At 37.2% G+C, this 20,700-nt stretch overlaps 3 protein-coding genes across 3 annotated transcripts; 2 read left to right on the top strand and 1 right to left on the bottom strand.

Annotated features, from left to right (window-relative positions):
• Positions 1 to 254: 254 nt before the first annotated feature.
• LOC117319328 (E3 ubiquitin-protein ligase TRIM33-like) lies at positions 255 to 1,576 on the bottom strand. Its single transcript, XM_033874162.1, has 2 exons — positions 451 to 1,576; positions 255 to 277 (listed from the first exon to the last, which is right to left on the bottom strand). The coding sequence occupies exons 1-2, from the start codon at positions 1,574 to 1,576 to the stop codon at positions 255 to 257; spliced, it is 1,149 nt and encodes a 382-aa protein (XP_033730053.1).
• Positions 1,577 to 5,210: 3,634 nt separating this feature from the next.
• On the top strand, positions 5,211 to 17,191 carry LOC117319331. Its single transcript, XM_033874166.1, has 5 exons — positions 5,211 to 5,495; positions 5,536 to 5,602; positions 6,353 to 6,615; positions 14,307 to 14,491; positions 15,410 to 17,191. The coding sequence occupies exons 1-5, from the start codon at positions 5,226 to 5,228 to the stop codon at positions 15,756 to 15,758; spliced, it is 1,134 nt and encodes a 377-aa protein (XP_033730057.1). The 5' UTR covers positions 5,211 to 5,225; the 3' UTR covers positions 15,759 to 17,191.
• On the top strand, positions 8,656 to 12,264 carry LOC117319330. Its single transcript, XM_033874165.1, has 2 exons — positions 8,656 to 10,352; positions 12,176 to 12,264. The coding sequence occupies exon 1, from the start codon at positions 8,947 to 8,949 to the stop codon at positions 10,330 to 10,332; it is 1,386 nt and encodes a 461-aa protein (XP_033730056.1). The 5' UTR covers positions 8,656 to 8,946; the 3' UTR covers positions 10,333 to 10,352; positions 12,176 to 12,264.
• Positions 17,192 to 20,700: the final 3,509 nt, after the last annotated feature.

A 20,700-nucleotide genomic window follows, 5' to 3' on the forward strand; every position in this document is an offset into this window, starting at 1 on the left:
GCTGTACTGTAGTAGTTTTATATTGCAGGACCCAAACACTGCCCACAGGACATCCTTCCTGTCTACACCTACAGCCCATGTCCAGGTTTGTGTCTGTGTGTATGATCCTGAGGAACTCACCACCTCCACTGAGGAGTAGGACCCTGTGGTTGTTTAAGTCCCCTATGATGAGGTTCCCCACACTATCATACACCACACTCCGGGGGTCAAATGGTTCACCTCCTGTTTGTGATGTTTTATATGTACTGGCGATGTCACCTCTGTATACAAACAGTTCCTGGAAGTTAGTATCCATGACAACAACATGTTTGTTTCCATCACCACCATCATCTTTATCACTGAAATCAATCACTGCGACATTGTGAGTGACAGGACACTCTGTGATCCTATATGGTGTACACACTAATGGTTTCCCAGTCCCTACAGCCTTTGTAGTGAGCACCATCTGACCTTGTGTGGTAAATTTAGAGATGTGTTTGGGCATGCCTACAATGACATGGTTACTGGCTGTAACACATAAACACCTGGGTTCCTCCTTGGTTCTGAATCTGTGTGTTAGTTGTCCTGATACCAGCTCCAGGATGTTGTTTTCTCTGTCACAGACCCACAGTCTGTGTGTTGTTGGTGACAGACTGATGTCCTTGATCTCAGCCTTGTGTGTGACCTCCTGTATTACTGTACCCTTCCTGTCCAGGAGAGTTAATGTTTTACTGTATATGTAGTAACTGGTCCAGGCCTGATCATCAGTGGTGGGACATATAGAACTAATGTAACATGGAGACTTCCACTCCTCCACCACCTTGGTCTCTGACAGTAGTTTATACCTTGTCACTGCTTTCTTCCCTTTATCTCCTGATTGTTGTTGTGTAGAGGACTGTCCCTGACCATCTGATGTTGAGACTGACCGATACTGGTCAGTTGATGTTTGACCTTGACCTGAGATGATAACTTTCCCTAAAGCAAGCTTTAGGTGACCTTGAGGATTTTTGTTTGGAGTGAAGCTGACATTACCCAGGACAGGTTTTACAGGGAAATGTATTTGGGAATCTATTTCACATCTTGTATCATAAATGTTTAAGTCAGAACCCTGCTGAAGTGCTGTCTTACATTCCTGTATTTGTTGTTTGAGTTGTTTGTCGTACATCTCCAGGTCCTGTTTGTATTTCTGTATCAGCTTTGAATTGTCCTCTTTCATTTTCTGATAAAGAGATAGTGTTTCAGCTGTGAGCATGTCAAGATCTTGTTTTAGTTTGTCTGTTTGCATCCTCAACTGATGTGACAGTTTCTCAAATGTACTGTCATTGTCTCTAAGGAGTGTATCAGTAGAGGTGATGTATTTACCAATTTGTACCTGGTCATTTTGTTCTGTTCTGTCAATAAAGTTTTTAATGTCTTGTTTCTTCTGAGGAGTGATTTCACTGAGCTCACAAACCAGATGGCCTTTATGAACAGAGGAAAGGCATTTTAAACATGTCAGTTCTTGACATTTTTCACAATACAATTCCAGTTGTTTCCCCTTGTGATGAACACAGGTTGTCTGACCTTTTGTACGGATAGGTATTTTAGCTGTTGCCATTTCGATGAAAATTGTAATATCTGTTGTTAGCAACACTGTAATGTTTTCAATCTAATAAGACTTTTGTTTGATGTCAGAGAAGGAAATGAGTAATACTGTCCCGTCCAGTATATGTTTATGTTAAACAATCAGTTATGTAAAAACACGAGAGAATAACTACCTCATGATGTCACAGCGTTACTGTGATGATCCAAGTTGTCCATCCACAGCACCAGAATGTTAATATACACTGTCCATATTTCTCTACCTTCAGAATTCACAGCCACACTAATTTACACTGTCCATATTTCTCTACCTTCAGAATTCACAGCCACACTGATAAACTTCCTTCTTGATAAATCTGTGACTTTATGACTAAATATTTCAAGTTTGAACCATAATTTAAACTCTATCAATGTTATTTTCATCCTGACAATACCAGTTTTTTGTCAAAACTTAAATCAACTGAATTGAACAATCCTTCTGATCGGTAACTAATGTAAACAAACGTGGGATCCCGGGATAAACGCCCACAGTAATGTGTAGATCTACCTATTCTGGTGCTATCTGATCTACTTCCTGGTTGTGTGAGGTAGCCGACAGACATACAATTGTATAGAAATAAAGGTAGGAGGCCATTGTTGGTCATGTTTATCCATGGTTCACCTGGAATGTATTGTCGGTTAGGTATGTGTATTGGATAATAAGATATACCTGTACTGTAGGTATATATACCTGTGTTAATAGTGGTGTTCTGATTAATCGAGTTTGTCGAGTACCACCACTTGTTAAAGACGTTTGATCAATTAATCAAGTAAGAAACATATAATCGAGTTTCATCGGAAGTGCCCTACTTCAGGTTTTATGAAAAGATATTCGCCGGATTTCAGATAAACATCCGCAAATTCAGCTTGACAATGTCTACAACACAGTCGCTTGCGGGGAATGGTTATGCTTGTATTATACAAAATCAAGTACATGTATTGGGTAATAAGACATACCTGTAATGTGGGTAGATACACCTGTGTATTTGGTAATAAGACATACCTGTACTGTGGGTAGATGCACCTGTGTATTTGGTAATAAGACATACCTGTAATGAGGGTAGATACAACTGTGTATTGGGTAATAAGACATACCTGTAATGAGGGTAGATACAACTGTGTATTTGGTAATAAGACATACCTGTAATGTGGGTAGATACACCTGTGTATTTGGTAATAAGACATACCTGTAATGTGGGTAGATACACCTGTGTATTTGGTAATAAGACATACCTGTACTGTGGGTAGATACACCTGTGTGTTGGGTAATAAGACATACCTCTACTGTGGGTAGATACACCTGTGTATTGGGTAATAAGACATACCTGTAATGAGGGTAGATACAACTGTGTATTGGGTAATAAGACATACCTGTACTGTAGGTATATATACCTGTGTGTTAGATAATAAGATATACCTGTACTGTGGGTATATATATCTGTGTGTTGGGTAATAAGACATACCTGTACTGTGGGTAGATACACCTGTGTATTGGGTAATAAGACATACCTGTACTGTGGGTATATATATCTGTGTGTTGGGTAATAAGACATACCTGTACTGTGGGTATATATATCTGTGTGTTGGGTAATAAGACATACCTGTACTGTGGGTAGATACATCTGTGTATTGGGTAATAAGACCTGTGCTGTGATCTTTCATGCTTATGCCATATTGCGCAGCCTTTCATCTTAGGATTGTGATGTTTGGTCTAGTATCCCAATGCCTTGGTAGTTGTGCAGTAAATTTCAAATTTTGTATGTTGCTTTCCTCTGTACAGTGATGTAGCCTCCAACTACTACAAAGAGACACTAACTCCAGATGATCCTGGGTGTTATGTGATATATCACAACAAACAATTATGATCCACTCAGAAACTATAGGAAGATTAAACTGTCCAAGGTTTTTTGAGTTGAGTTGTATATGTTGGAATCCAGTGCCTTGTTTAACGTTTAGAAGTCAGTAATGACCACAACTAGATCAATCAGTGATGACGCTAACCCGGGGACTTTTTTCTGTTATAGGAAAATGTGTGGATTTGAGTTCAGGGCTAGCAGCAAATCTTATGTCTGTGATGTTAACAGATTCAGCCTCGTGAAAAACTCCATAAAGTATTATGATGACTGTGCAAAAATACTAGGGTAAGTTTTACATGTAAACTTTTGAGGTTCAGACCAGAAAGAGTTTAGTGAATTCTTCAGACCTATAAAAAGTGTTTTTCGAATTGTCCAACCCAACAGGATTTAGTGACTTGGTAACATCTTCCGACTTAGAAAAATAGATATTATATTTTAAAGGCAAAGAAATTGAGTTATTGAGGAATTCTTTTCCTTGAATTCCTTGTTTTAGCAGAATAGAGGAAGGCAATTTCAAAGTTGCGAAATTTTCCAACTCCAGCTGCAGCTCCAGGAATTTTGGATTTCTGCATTTTCAAAAAAGTCAACATTATACAATGATTGCCTTTTGTTGAGGTGTACACTAGGGTTTTGTGTTTAGCTCATGCGTATTGGCTGTTTCCGACAAACTTGGGTTATAAGTGTGTCATGCGTTGTATAGCTAATTTTGGTTTGTTGGTTTTGTTTTTGTTAAACGTCCTATTATCATCCAGTGTCATTTAAGGACGTGCCAGATTTTTGAGGCGCGGAAAGATGGAGTACCCAGAGAAAAACCACCGGCCTACACTCAGTTCCTGGCAACTCGTAACCCAGAGGTGGAGGGCTAGTGTTAAAGTGTTGGGACACCTTAACCACTCGGCCACCGCGGCCTCTTGTATAGCTGAATGCAGTACACTTAATTTACCAGCATGTCTACCATTTTTGTATTTTGGGGTAAAAAAAAGTATCTGGACTTAAAAGAAAATAAATAAATTTCTTTAGTTTCAACAAATATATCCTTGAGTACCCATGTAAAATGCTTGATATATTGACAAAGCAGGACAGGCAATATATAATAACGCGTAATTCTTATTTTCCAATAATTGGTGGACTAGTAGATTTCTCATTTAGACGAGTATATCTTTTTTATGTCGGACTACTAGTCATGGCCTGGGCTAGTGATTGAAAAGAAGTGTGCATCGTCATGATTTCATCATTTGTGCATCTTTATGATACAAACAGAGCATGCCATTTGATTAAATACATTGACAGATGTGATTTTTACAACACCATACTGTAGAACAACTTCCGCTGTACTTTGTGATTATCAATAGATCGACTGATTAGTACATACTTATGGCAAGCCGTTTTAACATTTAATCCCATTTCCTCTTAAGGGGATATTTTTTCACTTAAGTGAAATTCTTATTTCACTTAAGTGAAAAAAACATAATGCAAATAATTTATTCACCTTAAGGTGAAAAGAATTTCACTTAAGTGAAATCAGAGACATATATACAGTATATACTGTATATATGTCTCTGGTGAAATTCTTTTTCACTTAAGTGAAATAAAACATAATGCAAATAAATGTTTATATCCCTTAAGACAAAAAGAATTTCACTTAAGTGAAAAAAATTTATGTGCAGACATAATGCAAAATACTTGTCCCATAAGTGAAATTCTTTTCACCTTAAGGTAAATAAAACAGTCGGTGTCCATTTACTCATTCTATCCATCCTATTATGTATAATGGAGTCATCCACTGCCTTCGACCTCGTTTTCATACCGGAAAGTAAGCGACAGATGAAAAGATGGCGGGAGACATACATCTTTGTAAGTGGCGTACTTGAAGCGATCCAGAGAAACATTCAGAATGTAGGAAGACAGATAGGTCAAGAAAATCCCGATATTTTCATGCTTGAAGGACTTCTGAGGCATTCGTTGGAAAATCTTAACCGGATTTCCACTTCAACGAACCAGTTCGCCGAAGTCAGAGCAGCGGTACAAGATTTGATGCAGGTGGTCAGAGACTTGTATATGTGATATACAAGTCTCTGAGGTGGTCAACAACGCTGCGTCGGCACCTACTACGTCTGGATCGGATGTAACGGACTCAGATGTTCAAGGTTTGTACCAAATTGACACTTAAGTTTCACATTACGTCTTCGGTAGTACTATGCCTATATTTACAGTGTTCTCTTAACTTAGATTTTCGGACCACGCAAAGTGATGCCTTTCCCCATTTTTTTTTTATTAAAACATTCCTATAATTTTGAAAAGGAAAAACATACGATGTATCAAAACTTCAATTTCTCTAAAACCAATCAAAAGTAGAGGAAAGTATTTCATAGGACCGATGGAGATCAATGGGCTGCGCCAAGATCCATCTCGTGCCAGGCTTTTTGTAATATGGTTTAACATGCTTAATATGAATATATATAGCCGTTTTTATCATAAAAAAGTACCATGTAAGAAGCAGTTTACTTATAAATATACACTTGATTGAATGTTCTTTGGTATTAATTAAAGGAAATATGTATTTGTAATTAAAAAAAATAAAGCGAAACATATAACTGTAGAATACACTGAGTGTAAAGTACAATATGTATTGTTTTCTCTCATTTATGGTTGGAAGTGTTTTTAACTTAACTAATTATGAAATGATCAAAAGATACATATATATCAATAAATACTTTTTGCATGGATTTATATATATTTTATTGGAACGTATGTATGTACGTATGGATTTCTGAGCATGAAAACATTTTTGACTCTACTGTGAAGAAAAATTTTGCGATTCACTGCATTATACAGATTTCATCTGTACTCTAAAAAACATTTTATAGCATAACTAAACTATTCTTTTTATTTATAAGGATCTCTTCAGGATGAGGCAGCAAAAGGAAAAGGCCGTCCAGCTTTTGGGATCACTGTGGACTTGATACAAACACAGTTGAAGATGGGCTTCACTGCTAGATCCATTGCAGCTCAACTCAAATGCAGCCCCTCCCTTATCTACAAGACACTAAAATCTGCAATCCTGTCTGTAAGCAGTGTTAAATATATAACTATCAGTGATACTGATCTTGATGCTGCTGTTCAAGACCTTCATCAGACTCACCCAAATGCAGGAAATGAGGTAAAAAAATCTTATGTGTATGATATATAATTCTACAGGGTTATACTTTTCTGAATGATAATTTAGGATTGAAAACAACAGTCTCATATTTTAGTAAATACGGTAAACCTCCGATTAATTCCAACACACGGATAGTTCGAACACACATTTTTTTCTAGAAAAACAGTAATTTTTAGCTAGTAATAGTTCGAACTCTGGCTGATTATAACAGACACCATTTCGGATAGTTCAAACTTGTCAAATGAGGAACGTAAAGTAACATTTTTTCCGGAAAACTCCATTGAAAGCTCGCGACAACCCGGCCCTGATGACTGACCCAGAAAAAATGTAAAGATTTAAATTTGATCAACAAGCACGTTTAGGTTATTAGATTGTATGCGTGATCATTAGAATGCCTCGAGCTCTGTGATTTAGTATATGCCACATATTTTAGCGTTAATTTAGTTTTTGTTACATTGCAAAATACATCACGCACGAGACAGCTGATTGCAAATGTAGGCCCCGGCAATGTATAAATAACATGCGATATTTGTATTTGTGCTGTGTATGGCAAACTAAGAAATTGTCTTTGTATTTTCACATATAATTAGTGTTAGCATTATGATTATTTAATTGTGACTGGACATCTCTTAAGTATTGCCAATCAATGTATTACCTGAAAACCTGTGACCTCACGCTAGGTAAGCATATGCTACGCGAGGTGTCGCTTGCGGTATAGTTGAAAGGATCGGTTGCCCGATCGTGCTGAGTGAAGTGAAAAGCATTCATATCCAGTCAAAACAATCCACAGGTGTCCCATCTAGTGATGGATAATTTTGCAGGTATCAACTATGTTTGGTAGATAATACGACTGGGCATATTTAAAAGCAGACATGTTGATGTTCTGACCTAATTTTACCAACATATATCGCCTATTCTTACAGTAGTGCTTTCGTAAACGCAACAGGTTATGTAGACTGCTTTTGATGTATTTAAGAGACCATTTATTCTAACAATATAGCGATAGTTTCTCATTCAGATAAAAAAAATATAACCAAGCCAAGATTATACTCTACAAATGTTTAACTTTTGTGTCACAAATGAAACGTGTATGGTACTGTTTAGGGGCCTACTGTAGCTACGCATTGCCCGAGTGGCTTCGTGCAATAACCATCATAGTTATCGCGAAATGAAGAACGTTTAACAATCAATTAACATTGAATTAAATGAAATGCTATCATTTTACTTACTTGTAAATGTCCCATTGTTCAGGCCGCCATTATTACGTATCAGATTTATGATGGATGTGTTTGTGTCTAATGATTTTACTCTGCCGAGATTTTCGCCGATATTGACTCAAACAGTTCGAACTCGCGCTTATTTTCTGAAGCATAATTTTGAATAATTCGAACAGGTTCGTCAATATTTATTTGATTTTGTTCGAACTAACCGGAGGTTTACAGTAGATAAAACACTGAAGTGGCAATTGTATTTCTTCATACTTGGTAACGTTTTCTGGAAATGTTAATCTTAATTATTATTTTTTTTTGTATTATGTTTGCCTGAAAATTCACCCCCTTCAGCTTGAACTTGTGTTTTATTACCTGGTAGTTTTAAGAAAATGCTCTCTATTTGCTGACCTCTTATAATTATTGGTTGATATTTAAATATTGCCTGATGTTTTTTTTTTAATGAAATTTGGTGTGTTGGTCATAACAGACCGGTCACTCTAGCCTCACTTTCAAATTTTAAGAAAATGTCTTGTAATTTCACAGTCTCCGTTTAGTCGATATTTAGATATTATTGTTCACTTTCGTTGAAAATTGGTATTTATAGGTGTAGTATGCCATTACATACACTATTGTGATATCAACTTGTTCATTTATGACTGCAGGGTTGTTTGAGGGACATGTATATAACAGTCCAAGTTACAATAAACTCTTGTTATCTGTATTTCGAAATAACCACTTTTTAAACAAAATTGTGGGTTTAAGCATGAAAAAGGTGTGGTTTGAATATGATTCTGTTTCACTACTGAGTGGTACCTAGGGACCACGTGAGAGGTGCGTGCGCATCTTCCATCATTAGCGTCGTATCTTCGAATTAGGCCAGAGACGGACAATTCCATCTCTGCCAAAATCAACGGTTATATCAAACAATTTTGATATTAACAAACATCTTATTATCGTAGCATAGTGACAAAAGTTACAATTAACTGATTGTCAAATCATTCACGGCCGTAATCGGCACGGAGAGGCCAATTTTCGACTGAAATCAGTCTGGGCCACACTGACCACTGTCCACCTCGTGTCCGCCATTGTTAACAACAACGGACAAAGGAATCGGCGGAAAATGTCAAAATTTGAGACAAAGAAGGACAGGGAAGTCACAAAACAGCAACGAATCGTTGGAGAATTCGACCTGGTGGGAGAAATCTCCAAAACCATGGATGCATTGCCAGTGCAAAAACCAAAAAACAAAAAACTTCTGGTAAATAATCCAACTACAACCGCTAGCCAAATTCAAAATGGCGGCCATGATGCTGTTCGTACCCAGCCAGCCTGCGGTATTGCTAATACAACAAAGCTACCACAACAACCAGAAACGACAGCAAATGACAGTAGTAACCCACTGTTAAATTTCGCATCAGCGATAACTACATCGCTATCCACCATGCTGGAAAACCAGAAACAAATGAATCAGGAATCGAGGCAATTCATGAGCGAGTTGGTGGCCTCTAATCACGTAGAGTATAATAGCCGTGATATGTTCATGCGGAAAAAGGGGCTGTCGGACCCAAAAGTAAACCGTGTGTCAAGCACACTCGCCCGTGAGTCTCACGAACAAGACATGGAATGTGAGGAGGTAGACATTTGTCAACAGATAGACAATTTACTGGAGTCCGATAATGGAGATCAATCGCACGATCAAGAAACAACACAAGCATGTGTTGATGAGGATTCGGACGATATGCTTGCTGAATTATGCGAGGAATATGCGTGTAATGACACGACAGGACCGGACGTTGATCCGAAACTGGCCACACTCTTGACAAACGTTTTGTCACAGAATGTCACAGAGGAAAAAATCAAACCTCTGATGGAAAAATACAACCGACCAGGAAATGTAGAGCTTCTACAGTGCACGAAGGTAAACCCCGAAATCTGGGGGAAAATTCGCACCACTACCAGGAGTCGCGATATCAAGTTGCAGCGTAGTCAACAACGACTCGTTAAAGGACTCGTACCGTTAGTTCAAGTGGTTGAAACTCTCATAAAATCTAAAACAGAGAAAAAACAACTGGACGTTCAGTCACTAGTCAAACAATTGTTTGATTCGTTCCACATGATCTCTAGTGGAACACAGGAAATCAATCCGCGCCGCCGCGAACTGATTAAACCTGATTTAAATGGGCAGTATGGTCAACTGTGTGTACAACAGACTGCACCATCGGTGTCCTTATTTGGCGATGATTTGGCCAAAACAATTAAAGACATTTCTGAGACAAATCGTCTCAGCTACAAACTCCTGTCGAAAAGACCTTCTCATGTCCGATATACCTCTGGCTACGGGCCAAAAAACGGTTATGGCCGAGGGGGATACCATGGTCCTCCGAAATATCAACAACACGCGTACGGAGGGTATCAGAGTTACCGCCCTTACAACAAGGGTGGATATCAAGGCCAGAATCCACGGGGCCGAGGCAGGGGGCAACAGAACCGAAAACCTCGTCAATAACACCGCAAACGGTAGACAAGGTGAGTACAATATATATTGACAAAGTGTCAGGTGTTGATCTTGCGAAAGATTTTCAAGCTGGGTGTATTTCAAAGCATTTACCCGCATGGTTTCAGATTACCTCTGATAAATTTCTACTTGATATTGTGGCAAATGGTTATACAATAGAATTCTCCGAAATGCCTTCTCAAAAATTCAAACCATACCCGTATAAATTTACAGAGACAGAAATGTGTTTCGTACAAACTGAAATTTCCAACTCGAGAGAAAACAGGTTATAGAACCTGTGACACAATGTGCTGAACAATATGTTTCCAACATTTTTCTGAGACCGAAGAAAGATGGATCATATCGAATGATTCTAAATTTGAAAAACCTCAATCAATCAGTTTACTATAACCATTTTAAAATGGATACATTACAGGCAGCCATTGATCTAATGAGAGAAATTGTTTCATGGCATCAATAGACTGGAAAGATGCCTATTATTCGGTTGCAATAGCTCAGGAACATAGAAAGTTCCTACGGTTCCAATTTCAAGGACAGTTGTACGAATTCACAGCTTTACCAAATGGTCTAGCATCTGCCCCTCGTATTTTTACCAAATTGACAAAACCCATGTTATCAGAACTACGAAAAAGGGGACATCAAATAGTATCATATATTGATGATTCACTGGTTGTCGGGGACTCATACGCTGACTGTACCAGCGGGTTACATGACACAATACATTTGTCACAGAACCTTGGGTTTGTTATACATCCAGATAAGTCCATTCTCACCCCATCAACATCAATACAATACCTTGGGTTCATTCTGAACTCAGTGGACATGACTGTATCCCTTACATCAGAAAAAGCAAACAAGATCAGCAATGCATGTAAAAATCTGTTAAATGTCAGGAAAATGACAATTCACGATGTTGCTGTTGTTGTAGGTTTGATAGTCTCCAGTTTTCCTGGAGTTAAATATGGCAAATTGCATTATAGGTCAATAGATAACAACAAAGCAAAACATTTAAGGTAAATCGTGGTAATTTTAATGCTGGCATGTCACTGACACACAGTTGCAGAGATGACTTGACATGGTGGATAGATAACATCCACATAGCTTCCAATCCCATTGTTACTGCTGACCCTAGCATGACCATTGCATCTGATGCATCTAACACTGGGTGGGGTGGAGTCTGTAATAGGCAGAAAACTGGTGGTCACTGGACTGCAGATGAAGCAGACAGTCACATTAATTACTTAGAATTATTGGCAGTATGGTTTTCACTCCGAGTTTTTTGCTCTGAAAAGAAAAATCAGACCATAAAATTACAAATAGACAACACCACAGCTGTAGCTTATATTAACCATATGGGTGGTACTAAACAAGAACTCAATGATCTATCTAGGAAAATCTGGCAATGGGCAAATGGAAATGGGTTGTGGTTAATAGCAGCACACCTGCCAGGGGTACAAAACAAAAGTGCAGACAGACAAAGTCGCATGGAACATGACAATGTGGAATGGCATTTGGATCCTAACATTTTTCAAAAATTGACCAAACTTTGGGGGAAACCTGGTATTGATTTATTCGCGTCACGTCTCAACAACCAAATTTCAATTTATGTATCGTGGAAACCAGACCCTTTTGCGAAAGCGGTTGATGCTTTTTCAATACAATGGTGTCAGTATTATGCATATGCCTTCCCACCTTTCGCATTAATAGCCAAAGTACTAAAGAAACTAGCACATCACAGATCAGATATGATGCTGATTGTTCCGTATTGGCCAACACAAGCATGGTTTCCCAGGTTAATGCGCATGCTCATTGATTGTCCTTTCTATCTCCCTAGGTATCAACAGATTCTCACGCATCCAAGGAAGAATTGGAAGGAACACCTCCCAAAGATGCGCCTGATTGCCTGCCTGGTGTCAGGAGATATCTCCAGAGTGTTGAAATTTCGAAAACAGCACAGGACATCATCATGTCATCATGGAGACCCAGCACACAAGAACAATATGGTGTATATACAAAACAGTGGTTTACATTCTGTAAAGAGACAGGTACCAGTCCATTTTCACCAGCTATAAACAATGTAATCGAATTCTTAACACAGTGTTACTGTAAAGGACTGGGATACAGTGCCATGAACACGTCGAGATCAGCATTATCCACGTTTATCCAAATTGACGGTCATCCAGTTGGATCACACCCACTAATTGGGCGTATTATGAAAGGAGTGTTTCACAGGAGGCCGGTGTTTCCTAAGTATAACGTAACGTGGAACGTAAATATACTACTAAAATACTTCAGCTCGCTGCCACCGGTGGGAGAACTTTCACTGAAACAGCTGACATTCAAAGTTGTTACATTACTCAGTGTCCTTAAAGGTCAACGAGCACAATCCATTCACCAGCTGGAATTAATACCATCAGTGTGACAGACGAAAATGTGTCATTGAGATTCAATAGCCTACTAAAAACATCAAGACCAGGATCTCACCAAAGTGAAATACAGTTAAAATCATATCCTATGGACGAGGGACTCTGCATTGTAAAAACATTGAAGCAATATTTATCTGTTACTAAAGAGATTCGTGGGAACACTACAAAGGTATTCTTGAGTTTTCACAAGCCCTACAAGCCTGTTACAAAAAGTACCATATCAAGGTGGATCAAAACAACATTGATGAAAGCTGGTATTGACATAGACAAGTTCTCAGCTCACAGTGTTCGTGGGGCTAGTACTTCAGCGGCTCTTGCAGCTAATGTGCCTTTACACACCATACTCCAGACAGCGGGATGGACAAACGCAAAAACGTTCGCAAAATTCTACAATAAGCCTATTCAGCAGGAATATGACTTTCAGAACTCTGTACTATCACACCAGAAACCGTAAGCAATATCGAGCTTCAGTGCAATTGTGACAATAATTAGTGCCAACAATATGACATTATGTACTAGAACTGTTTACTTTTGAATGATGATTATCATTCCAGAGCTGGATGTGGAACAAAATATATTATATTTTATATGCATTGATGTTTTATATTTTTGATATGTGACCCATTATCTTTTAAATGGTTAGATAGAAACAAGATTAATATAAAGTTCATATCTGAACACAATATTGAGATAATTGCTAGTCAAGTTTCAGTATTATATCTTGAACCAATAATTTAATTTGTTATCCTAATTTACACATTCACTATATAGCTAGTCCTCAGCATCTCAACTGTTTTATGCATGTTTTGTATATATGTTGATGTTTTCATCGTTTGTTGAATTATATTGTTAAAAATTTCATCTTGAGTTGTGGTTATATTTAGTAATCCCTTTTCTATCGTGGACACTGACTTTGAAATCTCACGTGGTCCCTAGGTACCACTCAGTAGTGAAACAGAATTTAGAAATTAAATGAGACTTACCTGTAAGTTGAAATTTGATTATAATTCTGTTTCACTGCTGAGGGTACATTAGGGATCACGTGCCCACCCTGTATATATATCCCACCCTTGGAGTAATATTATAAGTATATATTTACTGTGCGTAATATATACATCTACAATATATGTATTCAGTGTCCACTCTCGTTAAATAATGATGGAAGATGCGCACGCACCTCTCACGTGATCCCTAATGTACCCTCAGCAGTGAAACAGAATTATAATCAAATTTCAACTTACAGGTAAGTCTCATTTAATTTCTAAATTAAAATTTGTACAAAAGACGAGGTTAAATTGTGATTTTGGCTACGAAAAACAAATTGAGGAAAAAAGTGCAAGTTAATTTTGAATTCTGAATAGTTTTGAAACAAGTTGAATAGTTTTGAAACAAGTTAGTACAAAAATAGTACAAAAATTGATGAAAAAAAAGTGCAATAAGGTAAATTTTGGATTCTGAATGGTTTCTATTCTGTAGTGTCTGTTTTAAACATAAATGTATTTCATCTCATTTTAAAACTATCAATGACATATCTTTCAGATGATGAGCGGGTACCTCAGAGGTCAAGGACTTCAAATACAAAGGCATAGGGTCCGCAAGACACTGAACAAGATTGATCCTGAGGCTGCCGCCCAGAGATGGAGTCGTGCCATAGTGAGGCGTGTTTACAAGGTGCCAGTACCAAACAGTCTGTGGCATATGGATGGACACATGCGTCTAATTCGGTAAGATAAAAGAAAAGGAAAGTGTTAGATACAATTATACCCTGGATACTGCCCTAGTGGTGGTACAATTATACCCTGGATACTGCCCTAGTGGTGGTACAACAATGGTAGAATTAAATTTTGTTGCATTTTTGCCAGGGAAATATAGAAATTTATGGAACTAATAAAACTAATATTTACACAGCGATGGGCAGTGACATATAAGATTGTGCAATGAAAATATAAGTTTTGCTCTGAAAATACAAGTTTTTCGTTTTTTGACTAGTCAGAATGGACCTTTGTATTCACCTCATTGAATCTTGTCAACTTTTTCGATCAAGGCAAAGATAGATAAATTGGTTATGTAGCTATATTTCTGAAATATTCAGTCTAGTTTTTGACAAAATACTCGCTTGACGTTGGCTATTCATGCACAGATTATCCGATAACAGCAGAACATGCTTAATTTGCATTGACATTGAGTAACGTCACAGAGATAACGTCCTGAATTATGTTACTGATTCCCGCATATTTGACAGTATTAATTTTTCAATGTTTTTGATGTTGTTTAAAGTTTTTAAAACGCAATACAAAGGAAATTGAATGGTTTCCTTTTCTGTATAACGTATACATACTCATATTTTGATATTTTTTACTCTATGAATGCTTTAATTTGTTTATTAACTAGTGTATATACAGCTTTAATTTACATGTAGATTTATACACCATTTAAAGTAAACCTTTCTGTTCACTTGGGACTGAACCAAATTAAAAGATCAAATGTGATCATCAATATTGAGTTCATCATTTATCACAAAATTAAAGGCAATTCATAACTCTCATTCAGTTAGCACACTTCTATAATATATGTATATAGAAAAGCTTGGTCAGCACTTCAGTTTACTATTTACTAATTTTTTTTTAATTTTTTTTATGTAGATGGGGAACTGTGACGCATGGCTGTATAGATGGCTATTCTCGCCTGATTACTTTCTTGAAATGTGGAGTGGACAATACCTCTAAAACTGTGCTGGACTTGTTCATTAGCGCCGTACTGAAATATGGACTACCAGCAAGAGTGAGAAGTGACCATGGTGGGGAAAATATACAGGTGGCGCTGTTTATGAACTTGGTTCGTGATTCAACAACAAGCCACTTGACAGGAAGGTCAGTACACAACCAGCGGATAGAGTGCCTGTGGAGAGACGTGCAGGAACAAGTTGGAGATGTCTTCTACCAAATGTTTTATGATATGGAAGACCAAGGAATCCTTGATGTTTCTGAATGACCATCACATTTGTGCATTGCAGATGGTGTATATTCCAGAAATAAACAAAAGACTGGAGGCATTCATAAATGGATGGAACAATCACAGGATACGTACAGAATCAAACCGAACACCAGAACAAATATGGTCAGAGGGAATGTTGATGGGGGATGCCCATATAAGGCACATAGAAATCGGCAATGACAATCTAAAGGGAAAGCTTGAAGCTTTTGGATTAAGTTTCTCAGATGTTGAGTTAAGCGACAGTGACCGGGTCATTCAGCGAAGAGGTCATGTGATGACTCCACAGATCATGCAACAAGTTATGGAAGAAACCTCAAGAGCTTCTAGTTTAGAAGAGAAATACAGACTTTGTGTTGATGCTGTTAATAGATTTGCATCATGACTCTTACAAACTTAAGGAATGACATGCTGTTTTGTGAATTTTGAAATTTCCAGTGTTTAAGTTATATATTTGAACTGTGCATATGTACAGCTATATTGTTTTTAGCTCACAGGTTTAAATAATACGACTATGAGTGATGTTATATGGCAAAATCGCATTTTACCTTTTTGTGAACTTTACTTTTTTGGCACCAAAATCCACTTTTAAGTTTTGTGGGCAAGTTTTTGGAAAGCTTGCATTTTTTTTGTAAGACCAAAAGTATATATCTCATGTCCTTCTTATTTGGTTTATACATTCATTAGAGGTCCAAGAGTGATGTTATGGCAAAATGATACAGAAAAGAGAAATGTGATTTCTTCGCATTTTAACATTTTGTGGACTCTACTTTTTTGACACCTCAACCCACTTTAATGTTTTTGGGGCAAGTTTTTGGAAAGCTTGTAAGTCCAAAAGTATATATCTCGTGTCCTTCTTATTTGGTTTAAACATTAATTAGAGGTCTATGAGTTATGTCATGGCAAAATCATGCAGAAAAAAATTGTGATATTTTCGCATTTTACCATTTTGTGGACTTTTTTGGCACCAAAACTCACTTTAAAGATTTTGGTGGTTAGTTTTAGAAAGCTTGTAAGTCCACAATCTTCTTATTTGGTTTATACATCCATTAGAGGTCTAGGAGCGATATTATGTAACATACAATTTCAAAATGACATGCTTATACATACATAAATAATGAATGCATAGTGTGATTGCTGCCGCCAGGGAGCTTTCGCAATCATTGATTGCACTTGTTGTGCATATGAACTCAATAAGTATTATAACAAATGTTACAATTGCAACATGACCAGTTTCCATTGATGCTTAATGTACATGTACGTGATTTGTTATAAAATTTGGGTCTGACTGCGAGCTGTAGTACATCAGAAATTTAAGCTAAACGTCTTTGAATTCTTGAATTGTTTGTAGTTGTACATGTGTTCCTAATTTAGTGATAAGTGATATGTTGTCTAGTACAATTATCCATAATTAAATATCATTATGCTTACTGTATGCGTCTTTTTATGCTTATTTATAAAAAAAAACATCATGTGTCACTGCCATAAAAAAAGGCTCTGATCATATACTGTAAAGGTACATTTATATTTTTCACTGATTCAGCCCTTCATCAATTTTTCCGTCTGTCCGTCCGTCCGGCGTCAACTTTTCATTTAAACAACTTCTTCTCAATAACCAAGAGGCCCAGGGACTTGATATTGGGCCTGTAGCATACTGGGATGAAGGGCTACCAAGTTTGTTCAAATAAATGACCTTGACCTTCATTCAAGGTCACATGGGTGGAATAGGCTATAATCTTTGAACAACTTCTTTCCAATAACCAAGATGCCCTAGGGACTTGATATTGGGCCTGTAGCATGCTTGGGTGAAGGGCTACCAAGTTTGTTCAAATAAATGACCTTGACCTACATTCATGGTCACAGGGGTGAAATCACTTAAATGTGTAAACAATAATTTTACGATAGCCAAGAATCTCTGAAATCTGATATTAGGCAAATATTATACTGGAATGAAGGACTAGAGCATTTATTAATATGAATAAACCCAGCATACATTGATATTTGAATAAAGAGGTAATCAGCATAGTATGTATAGAAATGACCTGAATCAACTTCAAAATGCGGTAGAGCCAGGTGAGCGATATAGGCCCATTGGGCCTCTTGTTCAATTTTATTTTCTTGATCATGATGTTAAAACAAGATTATTTTACAATGGCAGGAATGAATATATATAGATAATAGCCATGAAAAAGATGAAAAAGACTATGAAATAAGTTTCATTATGTTCATTTATACGATATCTATTATCTAGATTTCTGAGGTCCCTGCTCTATTGACTATAATTATCCAATTGTCCTGAAACTAAGGGTGGGGGGAGGGGGGCGGGTATTAACCTTCAAACAGCACATTATAAAAGCTATTTTCAGAGAGTGATATTCAGTTTCTGGACATTGTATTTTATTTTCATCTCAACAACGAACAGCTTTATCAAAGATCAAATGTTTTAATGGAGTGTTTTACTGAAAGTTTAATTGGGCCTTATCAACAAATTCACAGGTCAAGATCAAATTTGGCATCTGTCCACTGATCATTATGAACATTTTATTATGACCTGAAACTGAAATCAATTTGGGGCCAAGTACCTCGAAAGTGTCTGTTTCCTGAGAAACAAATCACCACGGGTAGGGAGTGGTTCCACATTATCTCTATATGGTTATATGTGTCCTTGATGGTTATGGAGGATTTAATGTCTGTTCTAGTTCTTTTAATATGCCATTAAATAAATAGTGTGGGGGTAAAGGAATCTAGTCCTGGACCTGGCATGGTGTACCATATATAGACTTTAATTTCAACCCAAATATCTTAAGTATTATATCAAGTAGGATGAGCAATAACGTCTCTTACATTTCTTTTTTATACCCCCGCAACAAAGTTAGGGACGGACAACTCCTAAACCGATGGACCAATTCCGATGAGACTTCACACAAATATTAATGAGTATGTGTAGATGTGCATGCCACTTTATTTTTCTCAAAATTATGGTTGCTATGGCAACTGGTCACTATAAACAGGTTTTCCGATAAGAACAAAGCTTTTTAAAGTTTGTCCGGACAACTCCTTCTAAACCGAAGGGCCGATTTCAATGAAATTTTACACAAATATAGAGGACCATGGGTAGATGTGCATGCCTCTTTCTTTTTCTCATAATCATGGTTGTTATGGCAACTGGTCACTTTATTACTGGGTTACCTTAGTTAGCCTCTAATTAATAGTTCCAATTCTCCAATGACTCGTGCAGTTTGCGGGGGTATTAGTCAGCCATCCTGGCGACAGTTCTAGTTCATAATGTGTATAACTAATGAGATGTCAAAGAATTGCAGAAAAGAAAAGCATTTTTCTATAAATTTTATTGCTCTTGTCAACATTTGCATACATGTAACAATAAATACAACAACATGAAATACATTACATTCATTGTCAAAAAAAAACCTTGCTAAAATAGGCAAAAAGTGCCAAAAACTGATTTTTTTAATGTGTTCAATATCCATACAAAATGATAAGTATTTGAAATGCATGTATGAGAACTGTTAAATGCTTTCTGGGAGAGGGAGAATACAACTACAGTGGAACCTCTATAAACCGAACATGCATGGGACATGACTATTTGTTCGGTTTATAGAGGGTTCGGTTTGGAGAAGTTGGTCGAAAAATGACCGGTCAAATTCGGGATATAATTGGTTGGACGATGTTTGTTTTATTAGAATGCACCCGATTACAAAACGGCACGTACATACTTAGACAATTTGGATTGTCTGAATAATATGCATTTTATGAAAGTTAATCAATGTATATATTGCAGAATATATAAGAAAGGCAAATGACTTTAACAATAGTTTTAAACAGCATTTTCACATGTACAACTACACTTTACGATCGGCCTACATTATGTTACATCCGGTGAAGCTTCGTCATGTGGATGGGGCCGATAGTCCAATACAGAACATATCAAATAATATCAAAGGGTGTGAAGATGTTTTGTTTCAATATCAATTACAATTGATCAGATGATACTGGTCGTATTTCCGACATCGCTGTTGTCTAAAAAACATCACGGGCTTCTTTACGAAAACAACCCCTTTTGGGCCTCATTTAAATTAAATGCGAAACTCAGACTTCTAGCTCTACTTGCATTGAGAAGATAAACGAACCGACGCGCTTCAATGAAGTGTGGCATTGTTTCATAATTGTCGTGTTGATTATACACTAGGCCTTCCGTCATAATGCCCCCTTGGGGTATATATTGGATACCGGTACAAATCATCTACTTAGGTCCCGAGACAATAAGGCTTCACACAATACCCGTCACAGTTGTTGTTTCACGGTTGACTGGCCTGACATCGTGTCATAATCGCTCAGGTAAGGCCGGTTTTCAGAAGTAATTTTTGGTATATTTTAACAGGAACCGGACACAAAATCAGTCCGGTGTTCGGAATTCAGAGGGATCGGTATTTGGAAGTTTTTTAATACTATAATAAAGAAGGACCAATTCCGTACAATGACAATTCGTTCGGTATTCAGAGGTGTTCGGTTTTTAGAAGGTTCGGTTTTCGGAAGTTGCACTGTATTAATATTGAGTGGGAATTTACTCCATAGGGTTAACTGGAAGAACCTTACAAATGGTCCTACATTATGGTTAAAAATTGTTTCAATAACAAGAGGACCTGCATCGCTCACCTGGATGTTTCAGTAATCATAGCAGTCATTTTTTAGTCACATTGCAATTATTTTTCTAAGGAATTATTTAATTACTTTTGCAACAGTTTCACTATTAAACCCAGATTCAGACTCGCCATCTATGCAAAATCTGTTCTCATCCCAAAGAATGGTTTTGACCTAATTTGGTTAAAATCTTTTCAATATTATATCACTGGTAGTAATTGATTTCCTTTGGGCCAGGTGAGCTAATAAAATGAGACATGGCCTATTATTGATTACTACATTT

The sequence above is a fragment of the Pecten maximus genome, unplaced genomic scaffold, assembly GCF_902652985.1.
Source record: "Pecten maximus unplaced genomic scaffold, xPecMax1.1, whole genome shotgun sequence".
NCBI lineage: Eukaryota > Metazoa > Mollusca > Bivalvia > Pectinida > Pectinidae > Pecten > Pecten maximus.